Source organism: Euleptes europaea, chromosome 6 (genome assembly GCF_029931775.1).
Source record: "Euleptes europaea isolate rEulEur1 chromosome 6, rEulEur1.hap1, whole genome shotgun sequence".
NCBI classification, from domain to species: domain Eukaryota; kingdom Metazoa; phylum Chordata; class Lepidosauria; order Squamata; family Sphaerodactylidae; genus Euleptes; species Euleptes europaea.
Genome location: NC_079317.1, coordinates 108,997,838 through 109,013,976, shown reverse-complemented (window position 1 = coordinate 109,013,976; position 16,139 = coordinate 108,997,838). Strand labels below are relative to the sequence as shown.

Sequence of the window (16,139 nt, the reverse complement as noted above, 5' to 3'; positions counted from 1 at the left end):
TTGCTACCACGCCATACCTCTGAGGGGGAACACCTTTAGTTGATCTAGAGGATTCTCTAGCCACTTCCCTCTGATCTGTACTCAGGTCTGTGTTCTGCACATGCTCAGAGTCTGAATGTACTTGTGCCTGTACCTCCTGCTTTACCTCTGGCATATTATCAGTATCACTATGCATAGGCAATAATACAGTAGATGGTAACTGGTTAGCATGTACTTTGGCCCAATTTGCATCCTCACAGAAATTAGCTGAATGATTGAAGCTCAGTTCGTTATGACTATTGGCAAATCTGTAAGATTTCATTCCTGTCTGGTAACCCAGGAATGTTAATTTCTTGGCCCTGGCACCACCTTTTCTGCATTGTTTCAGTGGGATATTAACCCATGCTTTGGTTCCAAATATCCTTATGTGATCCAAACTAGGATCTTTCCCATACAAAGCCTTGCAGGGAATATTGTTTGTTGCACTAGTCCAAACTCTGTTCAAAATATAACAAGCATTCTTTGCAGCCTCAGCCCAGAATGACATTGGCAATTCAGCGTCTACTAACATTGATTTGATCATTGTTTGTAGTATTCCAGCCTTTCTTTCTGCCACTCCATTCTCTTGAGACATAGCAACATTTGCAATTCTATGCTCTAGTCCTTGGGTCTTGAACCATTTAGCCAATTCACCAGACATGTATTCACCACCAAAATCACTTTGGATTTTACAAATACTGTGCCCCAGTTGTCTTTGCACATTATTGGCCCACATTTTTATTGTTTCACACACCTCAGACTTCTTTACCAGTGGATACACCCATGTGAACCTTGTGGCATCATCAGCTAATAAAAGTAAGAACCTTCTCTTAGATATGCTGTTCTGGAATGGACCCACTAGATCGGTGTGTAAGTTTTAAAGGAGTATCTGTTATTCTCTCTTCTTTGCCACTGGATGTGATTTTGATTTACTCTGCTTACACACATCACAGTCTAGGTATGACTTACACCCTTCCACCTTCTCTTTGCCTAGCAGGGCAAGAGTTTTATTTAAGGTGCCCCAACTGACATGGGCTGTGTAGTAAGTGAATGCACATGTGATGTGGACTTTTGTTTACAACAACCTGTGCTTTCTCAACCTTGTTCTCAAGCACATACACACTGTCTTTCAGTTTCCCCTCTGCCATCACCTTTGAGAATATTGCAGCATTTATTTTTAAACATTACACTGTACCCTGCTGCATCAAGTGCACATATGCTCAACAGGTTATTCTCAAGAGAGAGTACACAGAGAACGTTTTCAAAACAGTATTGCAAACTTTCAGACATCACACTCCCTTGACATGTAACAGTTGCGGAACGTCCATCTGCCAGACTTACATGTCCTAACGACGATTGTTGTGAGTTCTTTATGAGCTTCTTATCATTGACAAACATCTGAGAAGCCCCAGAGTCAATAATCCAAGTTGCTTCCTTGGTGTCAGCAGCTAACCAGCGTTGCCTGATGCTTGCATTCAGATGGAGATTTCTTCCCTCCTCTGCCTTTCTTAGCCGCAGGACAAAATCTTTTAAGGTGGTCTGTTGCTCCACAGTTGTAACACCTCCGCACACGCAATGCTACAAATGCAGGTCTGCAGATATTAACGACCTTGGGTACGCAGCTGTGATGACTTCTCGTTTTCCCTCTGACTTGGCACAGCTCCCGGTCTGGACGACTGCCATCTCATGCTGTAGATAACGAGCCTCCTCAAGCAATCTTCCCATAACATATCCCAACATTAATTTTGCCGCATCGACTGACTCCAACGCTGATATGAACGGGTCAAACCTTTCAGTCAGGGAACTCAGCACAATGAAGACTTGGTCCTGGTCAGGAATCTGTTTTCCTCTCTGTGCCAACAATTGAAAATAAGTGGCTAGGGAATTTAAATGTTCTCTCACCGTCTGTTGTGGTTGCATCACAGTCCTGTAGAGCCTTCTCATCAGGGAGATAAGTGAACCGGCCGTATCTTGAACATAGACAGCCTTGAGACTATCCCAAGCCTCTTTTGCTGTGCCCTTTCCGGATACATGGACTAATTGGTCATCAGCAACACTTAAAATCACTGTGGCTAACACCTTCTGATCCTTCAACCGTTCATCTGCCGTAGGAGCTTGTGGGGGAGCATCTACAAACGTCCATAATGACTCCCGTTTGAGATAATGTTCCATGCGCAATGACCACACGGTGTAATTATCTGCAGTCAGTTTATCAACCATCAAGGTAAAATTAGTTTGTGCCATGGCTTCCTCGCTCACCGGCAGTTGCTGATTATCCACCTCTGGTTCCTCCTCCGACTCTTGGTCAGATGCAGCTGATATATCACCAGACTGTATTTCTAGGTCCTCAGCGTCACTGGCTTCCATAGACATTCACAAAGTAGTAGCTCACCAACTCCAGTAGAACCTCCAGCTCTCAGTGCAGTCAATCTGGGCCCATAACCCTGACACGCGCAGCTTAGCTGGAATGCAGGAGTAAACCTGGCAACTTCAGTCCACACCAGTTCTTCTATGTACAATTTATTTACAGTATTTACACAGTCCAGTTTGCAGTTCTGAGCGTCAAACTGCTTCGCCAATACATCAGCTTTTCTACCACCACACTTCTGTATGTATTCCATGAACTTATATACATATACAGCTATATTGTTAACCAATCATATTCATTAGCTGAGTCATTCTGAGTCATTCTGGAAATTCCCTTTTCTGGCCGTTCAAGCCAGTTCAGGCTAGCTCAGTCACATGACCCTAGCTGTCAACTTGATCAGTTTGATCTAATGTCCAAACTTCTGACTAGCTGAACATATTTACATGTCGTCGGGGGGGGGGGGAGGAGAGGCCGGTGGCGCCCAGGTTCTTTAGTGATAGTATTGTTCCCCTACACCCCCCACCCCCAGCATTCATGGGAATGATCTGAACTTGCTTTTCTCATCCAGGTGGTGGTAGTGACAGATTATGCTGAGGGGGAGCTATTCCAGATCCTTGAAGATGATGGGAACCTGCCTGAGGAACAGGTAATTGTGATCTGGGATGAGAATGGAAAGCAGGTATTTACACAAGTGGAGGAATTACTGTAGAAAGAAGGGTAACAGAACCTCAGGATGTGTAGAGTTCAGATCCTACTAGGCCATGAGCCATGAGCACTTGTGTAAAATGGCCTTTATGTGTAAATTATGAAAGCGATACAGTGCAGCTGGAGAGCAGTTCTCTGATTAACAGGAGACCTCAGCTGGGTCAGAACAGGCCAATACAGGTAGAATTCTATCTGTTTGTGTGTGTTCTGGGATGGGACTGGAGTCTACTATTGAGTGACATCAGCCAACATAATGAGAGGAAAAGAAGCTTTGTGCTGAAGTTAAGGGTCTTCATCACAGCCAGTAGCTGGTTATTGTTAGATGCGAAGATTGTCATTTGTCTCTCAGGTGCAGGATATTGCATCTCAGCTAGTTTCAGCCCTGTATTATCTGCATTCCCACCGCATCCTACACCGGGACATGAAACCTCAAAATATTCTGCTGGGGAAAGGGGGTTTGATCAAGCTCTGTGACTTTGGGTAAGTGCCTTAAGACCGTTACTCCTTTGCTCCCTGTCTTTGGAGTTGCCACTGAAAGATCTGCCTGTGTTCCTTCTTTCCTGGGAAGGTTTGCCCGTGCAATGAGTATCCACACCATGGTGCTGACATCTATTAAGGGAACTCCACTGTATATGTCCCCTGAGTTAGTGGAGGAGAAGCCCTATGACCACACAGCTGACCTCTGGTCAGTGGGCTGCATTCTGTATGAGCTGAATGTGGGGACACCACCCTTCTACACCAACAGCATCTTCCAGTTGGTCAGCCTGATTATCAAGGACCCCATCAAATGGCCTAAAAGCATGAGCCCCCACTTCAAGGTAACTGTCTTTAGATTTATTTACTGTTCTGTCCAATGAATTCAAGGCAGGTTTATAAAATTTTGTTTCTTATTCTCATTGTTATAAGTAGTAGGTGTGATGGACAGGAGGCTATCCTGCCTCTGGAGGGAAAAACAGCCACAGCATCCGATCTCTTTTCAGAGGTGGGGGTGGAATGTTGGAGGGAAGCACAGCAGTAGTCATAGTTTAGGTCTGCCTCAGGGAGAGTACAGTAATAGTTTTTGTGTCTGAAGATGAGCCAGATTTGGCGGAGACCATGGCCGTGACATGGCAGCCACCAGGCATGGAAGTGGTTGCCCATTCAAGGCTCAGAAAAGATCAGTGGGCAGCCGCGTTGGGTGCCCATCCTGTGGGGCGTCCAGTCCTGGCCACTATCCATTGCTTGGAAGGCCCTGTTGGGGTGGGATGGGAGCAGAGTGGCAACCCCGACAGCCACTGTCCCCGATGCTCGCCGACACAATGGGAACCGGGAGGCAGCCAGGGTGGTCTTGCCAGCCACTCCTCGTTGAGAGTACCAGAGGCAGCAGGTGCCAGCCGCCCATGCACAGGTGTGAGGGTGTGAACGTTGTTTGAAGGATGGAGGGGGAGTGGTGAGCCCTGTCCAGGGCTGACACCTGGGAGTCTGGCACACGCCAGGATGTGCCCCGCCTGCCACCCTGCCAGGTGATTTTCTATTTTGGTACAAGAGAGGTCCCCCCCCCCAAGGAACATGGGGAGAGATTTGATAGGAGAAAAGAGATTGGCCATGTCGCACCAGTTGACAGCAGATATTCCGGTTTTATTGTCCCGTACACAGGGTGCGCACCATATAATGGCTGTGCATTTGGCTCACCACCTGCACTTGGAAATTAGTGACCCTGGCCCCGTGTGCCCTTGCCAGGGGCAGATGCCCGCTGATCTGATGAGTATTCCTGCGGCCCTGAGCTGGGTGGTGGCGGGGATGAGGAAGCTACCGCGGCATAAGCCACGGCAGATTGCCTCCACCTCAGGACCAGCGGCCAGGCAGCATGGAGGGCTAGCCCCCTCCAGATAGGGTGGCCCGGTCCACGGTGACTTCACCAATGGGTTGGAGGCCTGCAGGACCCCCCCCCCCCGGCCTTCCTGGCCGGGAAGGGCGGCTACATGTGGGAGGGGCTGGCTGGCCTGACGATCCAAAAGCCGTCCATGGTGGCATTCAAATGAGGGGGTGGCACCTGGAGTGACAGTTGGGTTGAGCCATCTGGGCATGCCTGCCCAGGGCTCCTAGCCTCTCTCCCTCCCCCTGCTCTCATCACCATGCAGTGGTCTCATTGCCATGGTCCCCGTGGACCGGAATGGGGCTTGCCCCCAGACCCACAGTGAGGACTAGAGGTTCCTCGCAAGGGCGGCAACCCACCCATCCTCCGGGGGCCGCGAAGCACTCAAGCGGCACATGGCTGCCTCCCATCTTCCCACCTGCAAGGGGCTGCCACAGCCTTTGCAGCCTTTCCATCCCAACGGACAGAAACAGACATGAGTTCAGAGTGAAAATTTATTTGGCTGGCGTTGAGAGCTGGCTGGTTCCACTTGCTGGACTGGGACGGTGTGTGGTCAAGGTGTGGGCTGGACACATGCAGCCATGGCACCGATGCTGCCCTGGAGGACCAAGGGGCATAACTTTGTGACATCAAAAGTAGATGTTTCTCAGCTGAAAGCACTTTGGAATGCTCCTAGTGCTTGGAACGCCCCTGGGAATGCCCCTTTAGGGGACAGCGGCCGCCTCTACACCTCTTTGGCGCTGGGGTGAGCTTGCGCCACCTCACCTGCACGAACTCACAACACTGGCCTAACTTCACATACACCATGGCCCGACCCTTTCTGGAGGGTGCAAGTGCCCCTAATGCCATCATAAGCTCCTGCTCTCCTCCTAAGCCCTTTCAGCCTCCAACCTCAGGAATGAGCTGTTAGATTAAATGACATTCATTGCCACTTCCATACATTTTTGTCATCTATGAACATGCATATAAATTATGACCTGCATGAAAACAATTGGCACAAGCAATTAATTAGAAATTATTATCTCCAAAAGCACAAACGAACCCAAGTGCTAAACAATGTCAGTCATCTGTCACTTGTTGTTGCTCGTTATAGAACATTATTTTCTGTATAATGGCATCAGCTGCTCCATGTCCAGTCTTCTTTTTTCCAATGTTCAGCTGATTTCCTCCTGCCTTTGGCTTTCCCTTCATATTCTGTGTCCCTTATTCCTCCTATTTCTCATAATTGTCTGTTAAACTGGCACACTGTTGTCCAAGAAGTAACATAGCTCTGTCTTTCATCCATATACATGTACCATCCTGTTCTTCCTGTAGGAATTGCAAGTTGGCATACATGGAGGTTTTCTCCATTTTTATAGCCATCAGCAAACTAATGAGGTAGGGTAGTCAGAGAGAGAGAGAGAGAGAAAATGAAAAACTGGCTGAGTGGGAAATTGAACTTCGCTATCCAAGTCTAACACGCTTCTTTGTTTTCAGTTCTCCCTATTGATCTACTAATACTAGAGGTGACTTCCCCCCTCAGGCCTTCTCAGTTTCTCACATAACCAGTTACACCCAAACAGTTCTTCTTGTCTTCCTTTTACTCCCAAACTCGGATGCTATTTCAGCCAGTGGGGTGGTTTGAGCCATTTCTGATCCTGACATCCTCATGTTCATGGTCTTTTCCTGTACAGTGTCTGTCTGATTTTTATCCTTCCCTTCCTTCAAGGAGCTCGGGGGTCTCCCCTCTTCCATTTGATTCCCACAATATCCTTAGGAGATAACTTAGACTGAGAGAGAGAGCTACCGGCCTAACATCACCCAGAGAACTGCTAGGCAGAGTGTGGATTTTAACCTGGGTCTTCCCATTCTTAGCATGGAACTCTTAACTACTAATGACACTCCCTCTGCAGAACATGGGAAGGCTCTTCATGCAGTCAAGTTTCTTATCATGCAGAGAGAGTCCAATACATGTACAGTTGTATGTGCATATGCTCTGAACAGATGTTTGATTCAATACATGAATGTTGGAAACAGGAAAAGAATGCATAACCCTCCCCCCCCCATTATTGCTGCTTCAGAAATATGAATCTCATCTTTTCTGCTTTTTGTCTTGCCCCATTCTTTTGGGGATTAGATTTGGAAGAGTGTGCTTGTTGAAGGATGTGCTTTGATACAAAACATGCTCCAGTAGTATCACTGGAGTCATCACCAGATTTGATAAGGCATTGTCTATAATCATGGATTCAAGACTCTCCCTGCATGCCCGAGTACTACTCAGATAAACAAAATGCAAGTTGCTCAGAATGTGAACAGTCAGTATAATTGGCTAGATCAATGAGACTCTTCCAGTAGTAACTAGGCTCTTCCGGTCAACCTAGCAGTTCAGGTTGTAAGAAAGATGCAGATAGTCTGTGGATGTGCACGTGACAATCTCCTATTTCTGTGCAGAGCTTCTTGCAAGGCCTGCTGATGAAAGATCCTCATCAACGCCTCTCATGGCCAGAGCTACTCTACCATCCTTTCATTGCTGGACGGGTCACTGGTAAGTACTGGCTTGCCCTGTTTCTTGCCATTTGCACTAGTCTGGCATTTGCATCTGCTTTTTCTTGCTGGCCTCAGTCCAAGCAATCCCATCCACTGGTTGCGGCCATCTTTTGTAGTAATCGATGACCCAGAAGAGCCAGGCGTCGCCAGCCCCTTCACCAGCAAACTACCACCTGAACTGCAAGCCCTGAAAGAACAGCAGACCCACTCATTGGCCCCTCACAGTGGCCAGTCAAAAATCTTGAGGAAAGCACGGCAGAAGATGGCCCAGGAGGCACGGGAAAAAGTGAGGAGCATTTCACCCCATCCTTTGCATCAGGGGATGCCAGGACTAAATTCATGACTAGTGTCTGATCACATGCTGCTTGACCTTTCAGGAACTGATGAAAAATAAAACTCCATCTAAGGGAGAAATCGCCAAAGGAACCCAGGGCCACCCACACAAAAGCCACCTTAGTCAGGCGTCCGCCAAGGAAAGGAGAACAGCCGCCAACACTGGAGAGCGCGGGGATCCTGATCTGAATGAAAAGGGAACAAAGTGGGAGCAAAGAGAACCATCCGCCACACCTCGGTGAGGAGAAGGAGCTGGAGTTGAGGGTGAAGACAGCATGCTGTTGTCTAGTCTCAGGAGGGGGTGTGGCTCAATGATGCTTTGCCTGCGGAAGGTTCCAGGTTCAATCCCTGGCATCTCTAGTTAAATAGATCAGTAAATGATATGAAAGATCTCCACCTTGATGGACCAATAGTCTGGCTCAGTACACAGCAGCTTCATGTGTATCAGCTCCTCATTCTTCTTCATGAACAGAGAGAACAGGATCACGCAGGATTACGAAAAGGAATTTCCAGATGTGAGACCTGAAAGGGGCAAAGTAGAGAAACGAGGCAGACATAGAATTGATACTGTAGATCTAGAGACTGAGGTGAGTGCATTGCCAGGTGGCGTAGTCCTATGCTTAGGCAGGAAGGAGGTGCCTTCCTAGCTTCCTAATCATTGTGATCTTCCCTAACTTTTTCTTCCTAGGAATTGGATAGTGATGAGGAGTGGCAACACCTGATGGATGCCACAGATCCTGCACATGTGCAGCTGAGTGCCCCACTGAGTCTTCTGCAGGACACTACCTTTGTGCAGCGCATCTGTGTCCGGCTCAGGGATTCTAGTCAGCAAGTGAGTTGGGGTGCCTAAAGGGAACCTAGAGATAGTTCTACAGGCCAGTCCTTCAGAATATGAATAAGGTGATCTTGCAGGAAGGAGGGAAGAATTGGTGGAAATATTGGTGGAATCCTTCAACTGTCAACTCCCCTCTATCAGTTCTAGGCCATTCAGGTAGTATCTGTAGGAATGATTCATAGACAAAGACATGAGGGACAGGTTTGAAGAAACAGGAAAAGTTACAGGGATGGGAAAACTGGAGATAAATCTGTGGGAGCCATAGGTGAAGGTTGTTTGCTCAGTACATACTTTGCATTCATGAGGTCCTAGATTGAGTTTTTAGTATATTCAGTTAAAAGATTCTGAGGTAGCAGGGCTGGGAAGGACCCTTGCCTAAGACCTTCTAGAACTTTCATCAGTTAGAATAGACAATAGTGGGTTAGATAGTCTCAGTATAAGGTCATAGTAATATATAAAGGTAAAGGTCCCCTGTGCAAGCACCGGGTCATTCCTGACCCATGGAGTGACGTCACATCCCGACATTTACTAGGCAGACTTTGTTTATGGGGTGGTTTGCCAGTGCCTTCCCCAGTCCTCTTCCCTTTACCCCCAGCAAGCTGGGTCCTCATTTTACTGACCTCGGAAGGATGGAAGGCTGAGTCAACCTTGAGCCGGCTGAAACCAACTTCCGTTGGGATCGAACTCAGGTTGTGAGCAGAGCTTTTCACTGCAGTACTGCAGCTTAACACTCTGCGCCACGGGGCTCTTCATAGTAATATATACTTGGTGAATTTTAGGATGGCCTGACAGTGCCAAGATGCTGTTGAGAATAATCACGAGGTTGTGTGTTACTTCTACAGTATTTTAGGGGCTGAGATGGGGATATGTTAGGAATATTGTTGCCTATGGCACAGCTTTTGACTTGTATTGACAAGCATTGTACATTTATGAATAATTTGTTGACCCTTACTCCTTGCCCAGGTCCTTGAGGGAATGCTCAAGGGAGCATCTTATCTTCGTCCTGCTCTCCGTGTCATTGGCAATTTGCTAGGTACCCGCTGTGACTCAGAGCTGTTGTATACCTTCTGCAATGACATAGGACTGCCCCACTTCCTTGTGCAGTTAGTGGGAAGCATCTTGGAGAGCTTCAACATTAAGCAGGTAGGGAAGACAAGCTCTCTAGAAGGTTAGTTTGCATGAAAAGCTTCAGTGTGAATAGCAGGTAGTTTTTTGTATGCATGTTTTTAGTTTATGTTATGAAACTATAATGCATGCAGAATATATTCAGGTCTGGTCATTGAGAAGACAGTGTTCATTATGTAAGAATATACTGTACTTAATTCGCTTAATTTTACTTGCATTGTTAAGATGCTTGCAGAGTTCAGGATATTTTACCAAGAACTGCAATCATATGAAACCACAAAGAGGAGAGGAGGGGGTTGCATAAGGAACCTCATCTACTTACCACTGGAAACCTCCATGGTGTCTGAGATTTCCACAGATGCTGTTTCTGACACTGCTAAATTGTGTTCAGTCAGAAGAACTAGCAATTTTAAAGTGTGATTATTAGGAAACCAAATTCTTCATTAAATTCGAAATTTAGTGCTCTGTAGATTTATATGGTCACACTGATTGTTTGCTGTAGCAGGCTTTTATGGCTTTATGCATCTTTACAGAATATGACACAGAATTCATCCTATTACACTCAGAACTGGTTTCTCTTCCTCCTCCTTCCAGGGCAAATGATGATCACAGCAGATATCAGTTCTGCTTGATTCTTGGTTCTTTCTTATGCTGCAAGCCAGTTGAAATTCACTCCCCCAATTATACCTCTCTATCTGTCCCATAGCAGCCCTGGTATGTCACACTGCTATTAGACCTAATCACTGTGATGTCGGCCTACTTTGCCAGTGATTTCAACCGAGAACAGGGTGGAAAAAAGCAAAGGTGAGTTGCAGGATGAATGTCGTATGGGGGTGGGGGGGCGATTATGCTAGTGTGCTGTGTTTGCAGCAGGAGAATTTAAGGCAGATTGACACAGATGGTATAGTTCCATCCTCCTGGTTAAGCCGTATGCTGTTTTTTAGTCTGAGAATTAGGCGTGCAAAATATTGTCTCTAAAGACTGATTCACTCATTATGAAGTCCATACAGCAGACATGTGGACTGCTGCCAGACATGCATCTGGGAGTTCTTGGATGGGGACTTAATTCCCAGGTATGTATGGACGTCATTTGGATTGGGACCATGGCACATGGGGAAGGGGTGCTTAAGCTATCCTCCTGCATTGTTTTCCTAACCCCGGGGAGCTCCTGTTTGTAGCCCTCCATAAGTTTCCCACAGTGGGACAAATAATGGTTCGCTGGGGACTTTGCAGGTTATGAAAATGGCTAGCCCCTCCCCATGTATCACAGTCCTGATCTGAATTGGGCCCAGGCATGCCTGAGAGTTTGGTTGCAAGCACAGACTTTCCAATGCATGTTTAGTTGACAGCCCTTAGTGTCTGTCTGCTGTATTTGCATCAGCCCTTAGTGGCTGTCAGCCGTTACACAGGGACCTGAGCTGGTCAAAGGACGGGAGAGTTTGGGCTCCTCTCTTAAGCTGGCTGCTAGGTAAAAAAGCTAATCTCCAGTCTCTAACACACGTTTCTGTAGTTTTCAGGCATTCCACAGCTCTGCTAATAACTTTTTAGCCTTGCTGCCCACACTGCTGGCTCAGCCCACAGATCAAGAGTTCAGGCTACGAGAGGAAAGTCTCAAGGTAAGGGGGGCATCTGTGTGTGTGTGCTAAGTGCCGTCAAGTCGCTTCCAACTCATGGCGACCCTATGACTCAATGTCTTCCAAAGTGTCCTATCTTTGACAGCCTTACTCAGGTCTTGCAAATTGAGGGATGTTGCTTCCTTTATAGAGACAATCCATCTCTTGTTGGGTCTTCCTCTTTTCCTGCTGCCCTCAACTTTTCCTAGCAAGGGGGCATTACTCACCTCCTTTCTTTTGATCCATCCAGCTTTGTTCTGCTTTAAGATGTCTTCCTTACCTGCTTCCTTAAGCTTCACCTTTAATTGCTTGGCTCTGTATATGTAAACAAGTGTCGCCGGGGACCTCTCTGTGTATTCCTTCTCATTGTGATTTGTCATGGGCCCCCAGTGTGTAATAATGTCAGAGCCAAACAAGGCTTTAGGGACATTTGGAGAACAGTATTGAAAAATATTGGTAAAATGAGTACCCGGCTTGCTGGGGATAAAGGGAAGATGACTGGGGAAGGCACTGGCAAACCACCCCATAAACAAAGTCTGCCTAGTAAATGTCGGGATGTGACGTCACCCCATGGGTCAGGAATGACCCGGTGCTTGCACAGGGAACCTTTACCTTTTTATTGAAAAATAATGCTAGGTATAATGGTATAGGTATTGGTTTAGAAACCGTTGCTAAGGAGCTAATCTTTAATAATATACTAATGTGAGAGTCCCCGACCAAGCTGGGCTAACTTCATAAAATCACTTGCTCAGACTAGATACAGAAACAAAGGATTTATTGAAGGCTTCAGATGGTACAAGGCAGACACGAGTTTAAAGTTGCAAGTGAGCTTACTATCAGAGTCACAGAATATATCTCCTACAGGGCACTAGGGTTCACACCTTTGTTATGGGAAACTACAGATAGATTGGTACCATACAGACATCAAACATTCCCCGAAGGATTGTTAGGGTTATCAGATCGTCAAGGCCGAATCTGGCCCGAGGGAGTATATGCAGAGAGCGCAGCAGGGGAGGGGAAGGAGCCACCTGGCATAGACGGATGTGGCGCCTGAACCCAGGAAAGCGTAGGAGAGTGTGAACTGCTTTTACGAGTTCAAAGAAAGCTGAAGACGAGACAGAGAGGAGTCAGAGATACAGAGATACATGGCCCTTACATTCTGCCTCCCTTAAGGCCCCCCTCCCGCAAGGTCGGGCGGGTGAGGCTTATCGGGGTAGGCACAATGAAACTCCTGAACCAGGCGGGGGGCCGCCATATGGGGGGCTGCCACCCATTCGTCATGTGCAGGGCCCAGATGTTTCCAACGTACCAGGTAGAACAACTTTCCCTTTTTCCATTTGGAATCTAAAACCTTGGACACTTCCAGATGCGTTTCCCCGCCCACCACCGTAGGAATCTCCAGCTTGGGGGGGGAATGGAATTGCGGTGCGGCCACGTACGGCTTGAGCAAGCTTATGTGAAAGACGGGGTGTACGCCCCGAAGGGGTTTAGGAAGTTCTAACTCTACCGTGACCTCATTGATTACACGGGAAATGGGAAAAGGCCCCACATATCGATCATTTAGTTTCTTACAGGGTCGGAGTGAGCGCAGGTTCTTGGTAGAGAGATAAACCTGCTCCCCAACCTTGAGTTCCCAACCCGGGGATCGGTGTTTATCGGCTTGGTCCTTGTACTTGCGTTTGGCCCTTTCGAGGTTCTTCTGTAGCCAGGGCCAAGTGGACCGGACAACCTGTACCCAATCCTGAATCTCCTGAACCGCTTCGAGCTCAGGAGTGATGGTGGGGGAACCAAAAGGACCGAAGTCCGTACCGTACACCACCTGAAAAGGGCTAAACCCAGTGGAGGAGTGGGGGGCATTGTTGTAGGCATATTCGGCAAAAGGCAACAGGTCAACCCAATCGTCTTGGTGGTAATTGACATAACAACGGAGGTAACATTCAACTACAGCATTTACCCGTTCGGTTTGACCGTCGGTCTGGGGGTGGTAGGCAGAGGAGAGACCTTGTTCCCCCACCCCCATCAGCTTCAGGAAAGCTCGCCAAAATTTGGCGACAAATTGTACCCCCCTGTCGGAGAGGACCTTCCTGGGAATCGAGTGAAGTCTCAGGACGTGATTTACAAATAGTTTGGCCAACGCCTGGGCTGAGGGAAGACCGGTACAGGGGACGAAGTGGACCTGTTTGGAAAACAGGTCCGTAATCACCCATAGGACCGTTTTACCCCGACTAAGTGGCAGGTCGGTGATAAAGTCCATGGCGATTACTTCCCACGGCCTGGTAGGCGTTTCCAAAGGTTTCAAAAGCCCCGGAGGTTTCCCCATCCTTCTTTTGGCAGTGGCGCAGATAGGGCAGCTACGAACGTACAGTTCCACATCAGCCCTCATTCCGGGCCACCAAAACTGCCGCCGCACCAAATGTAGAGTTTTTACAAACCCGAAAAGGCCCGCCAGTTTCGCCCCATGGACCAACCCTAGGATCTCTTTGCGAAGGGGTTTGGGGATGTAGAGTTTCCCACCCTGCACCCACCAGGACTCCCGCTGCTCCATGCCGGCGGGAAGGGTCTGCTGTTCAGCCTTCTTCAGAGAGGCGTCCCGGAGCCGTTGTTGAAAGGTTTCCGGGATACCTCTCAGCAGGGGGCTTTCAGGTTGGCGGGTCTGGGACCGGGTGGTGACGGCCAGTCCTGGAACGTCCCCTCGCTGCTCGGGGGTGAAGAGGGAGTCCACGGGCCGGTCAAAGTCATTGCGGTACTGGGGAAGTCGGGACAGGGCGTCCGCTAGGGCATTTTCTTTACCAGGTACGTGCTTGAGGGTGAAACGGAACTTGGCAAAAAATTGAGCCCACCGAATTTGCTTCGCGTTGAGCTTTCTTGCCCCCTTGAGCGCCTCAAGATTTTTGTGGTCGGTACACACCTCAAAAGGAGACTCCGCTCCCTCCAAAAAATGCCTCCAGACAGTGAGAGCGTGTTTGACGGCCGCTGCCTCCTTCTCCAAAATCGCCCAGTTGATTTCGGACTGGGAAAACTTTTTGGAGAAGTAGGCGCAGGGCCTCAAAACTCCGCTCTCATCCCGCTGCAGGAGAGCCCCTCCCATGGCAACGTCCGAGGCGTCCACCTGAACCACAAATGGTTTGTTGCAGTCCGGGTGGGCCAGTACTGGTTCGGACGAAAAGAGCAATTTCAGCGTTTCGAAAGCCTGCTGGCAGGATGGGGACCATTGCAACCGGGCAGAAGGCAAAGCGGCGTTTGGTACCTTCCCCTTGGTACGCAAGAGGGAAGTAAGGGGGAGGGCCACCTGGGCGAAGTTGGGAATGAAGTTGCGGTAGAAATTGGCAAATCCCAGAAACTGTTGCAGCTGTCTACGAGTGGTGGGGGGTTCCCAGTCCCTTACCGCCCGAACCTTTTCGGGGTCCATTTCTAAACCTTGGTGGGAAATGACATAGCCCAAGAAAGTAATGGAGGGTTGGTGGAATTCACATTTGAAAACCTTAGCAAACAACTTGTGCTCCCGCAGCCACTGGAGGACGTCGCGCACCAACCGGACGTGCTCCTCCATGGTTTCAGAATAAATGAGTATATCATCTAGAAACACTACCACCCCCCGAAATAACAAATCATGTAAGACTTCATTAATCAATTGCATGAACACACTCAGAGCTCCGGAAAGTCCGAACGGCATCACTAAATATTCAGACATGCCAAAACAACTGGAAAAGGCCGTCTTGGATTCGTCCCCTTCCTTTATGCGGACTCGGTGATAGGCCTCCACCAAATCCAATTTGGTGAAGATTCGGCCCTCCTTCAATTGTGCTAGAAGGTCTGGAATGAGAGGGAAGGGGTAAGCGTTAGACTGAGTGACAGCGTTCAGTCTACGGAAGTCAATACACAGTCTCAAGTCTCCTGTCTTTTTCTTGACAAAGAAAGCAGGGGCGGAGTACGGAGCATTCGAAGGGCGGATGAAGCCCCTCGCCAGGTTTGTGTCCAAATAGTCCCGCAATACCACCTTCTCATTGGGGCTCATGGGGTAAACTTTTCCCTTGGATAACTTGCCCTCCCCTATAATCTCAATGGCGCAGTCAGTTTCCCGGTGTGGGGGTAGCTCATCACATTCCCGTACATCGAATACATCTGCAAACTGGGAGTATTCGGAGGGTAGCTGGGACGGTGTGGTTCCGGGCGTGGGGAAACCCACCAAGGCGGTCGCCGGGGTGCAAAGCACTCGGTCCCTATCATGCAAAGCACAGGGATCTTCAGGGAAGGTGAGAGTCCGCTTGACCCAGTCAATGGAGGGGTTGTGCCCCTGTAACCAGCTCATTCCCAACACTACGGGGGCGACTATGGGGGCGATGGTAAAGTAAAGTCGTTCCCAATGTTCCCCCACGGCCATGACCACCGCGGTGGTGCGGTGAGTGACGGGCCCTTTTTTAAAATCACTACCGTCCATTTGAGAAAAGCGGAGAGGGTCTGAGAGCCGTTTGCGCCTAACGCCCAATTTCTTGGCCGCGTCTTCGCTTATCAAGGTGCGGGCGCAACCCGAGTCTACTAGCGCGGGGAACTCTAATACTGAGCCCCCTTTGGGCAGGGAAAGGTGAACCCTAATGTATACATTATCTTCCTGAGCGCTTACCATCGGTGGAGCTCCTTGCACAACTATCGGAGCGGTCTGCTGATGAGCTCCTCTTACAGCAGACCGTCGGCGTTTTTTGCCGACCCTTCCCATTCTTCTTCCTCGCTGGATGAAGGGGACGTAGTAACGGTAATCCGTGA

At 48.6% G+C, this 16,139-nt stretch overlaps 1 protein-coding gene across 1 annotated transcript in view; it reads left to right on the top strand.

Moving 5' to 3' along the window:
- The window catches only part of STK36 (serine/threonine kinase 36), a 65,168-nt gene that overhangs the window by 11,226 nt on the left and 37,803 nt on the right, over nt 1–16,139 (top strand). Inside the window, 11 exon segments of the mRNA XM_056852051.1 lie at nt 2,955–3,032; nt 3,441–3,571; nt 3,660–3,909; nt 7,377–7,470; nt 7,589–7,758; nt 7,850–8,043; nt 8,278–8,392; nt 8,494–8,637; nt 9,604–9,783; nt 10,472–10,569; nt 11,276–11,381. Of these exon segments, the coding sequence (XP_056708029.1) occupies nt 2,955–3,032; nt 3,441–3,571; nt 3,660–3,909; nt 7,377–7,470; nt 7,589–7,758; nt 7,850–8,043; nt 8,278–8,392; nt 8,494–8,637; nt 9,604–9,783; nt 10,472–10,569; nt 11,276–11,381 (1,560 nt within the window).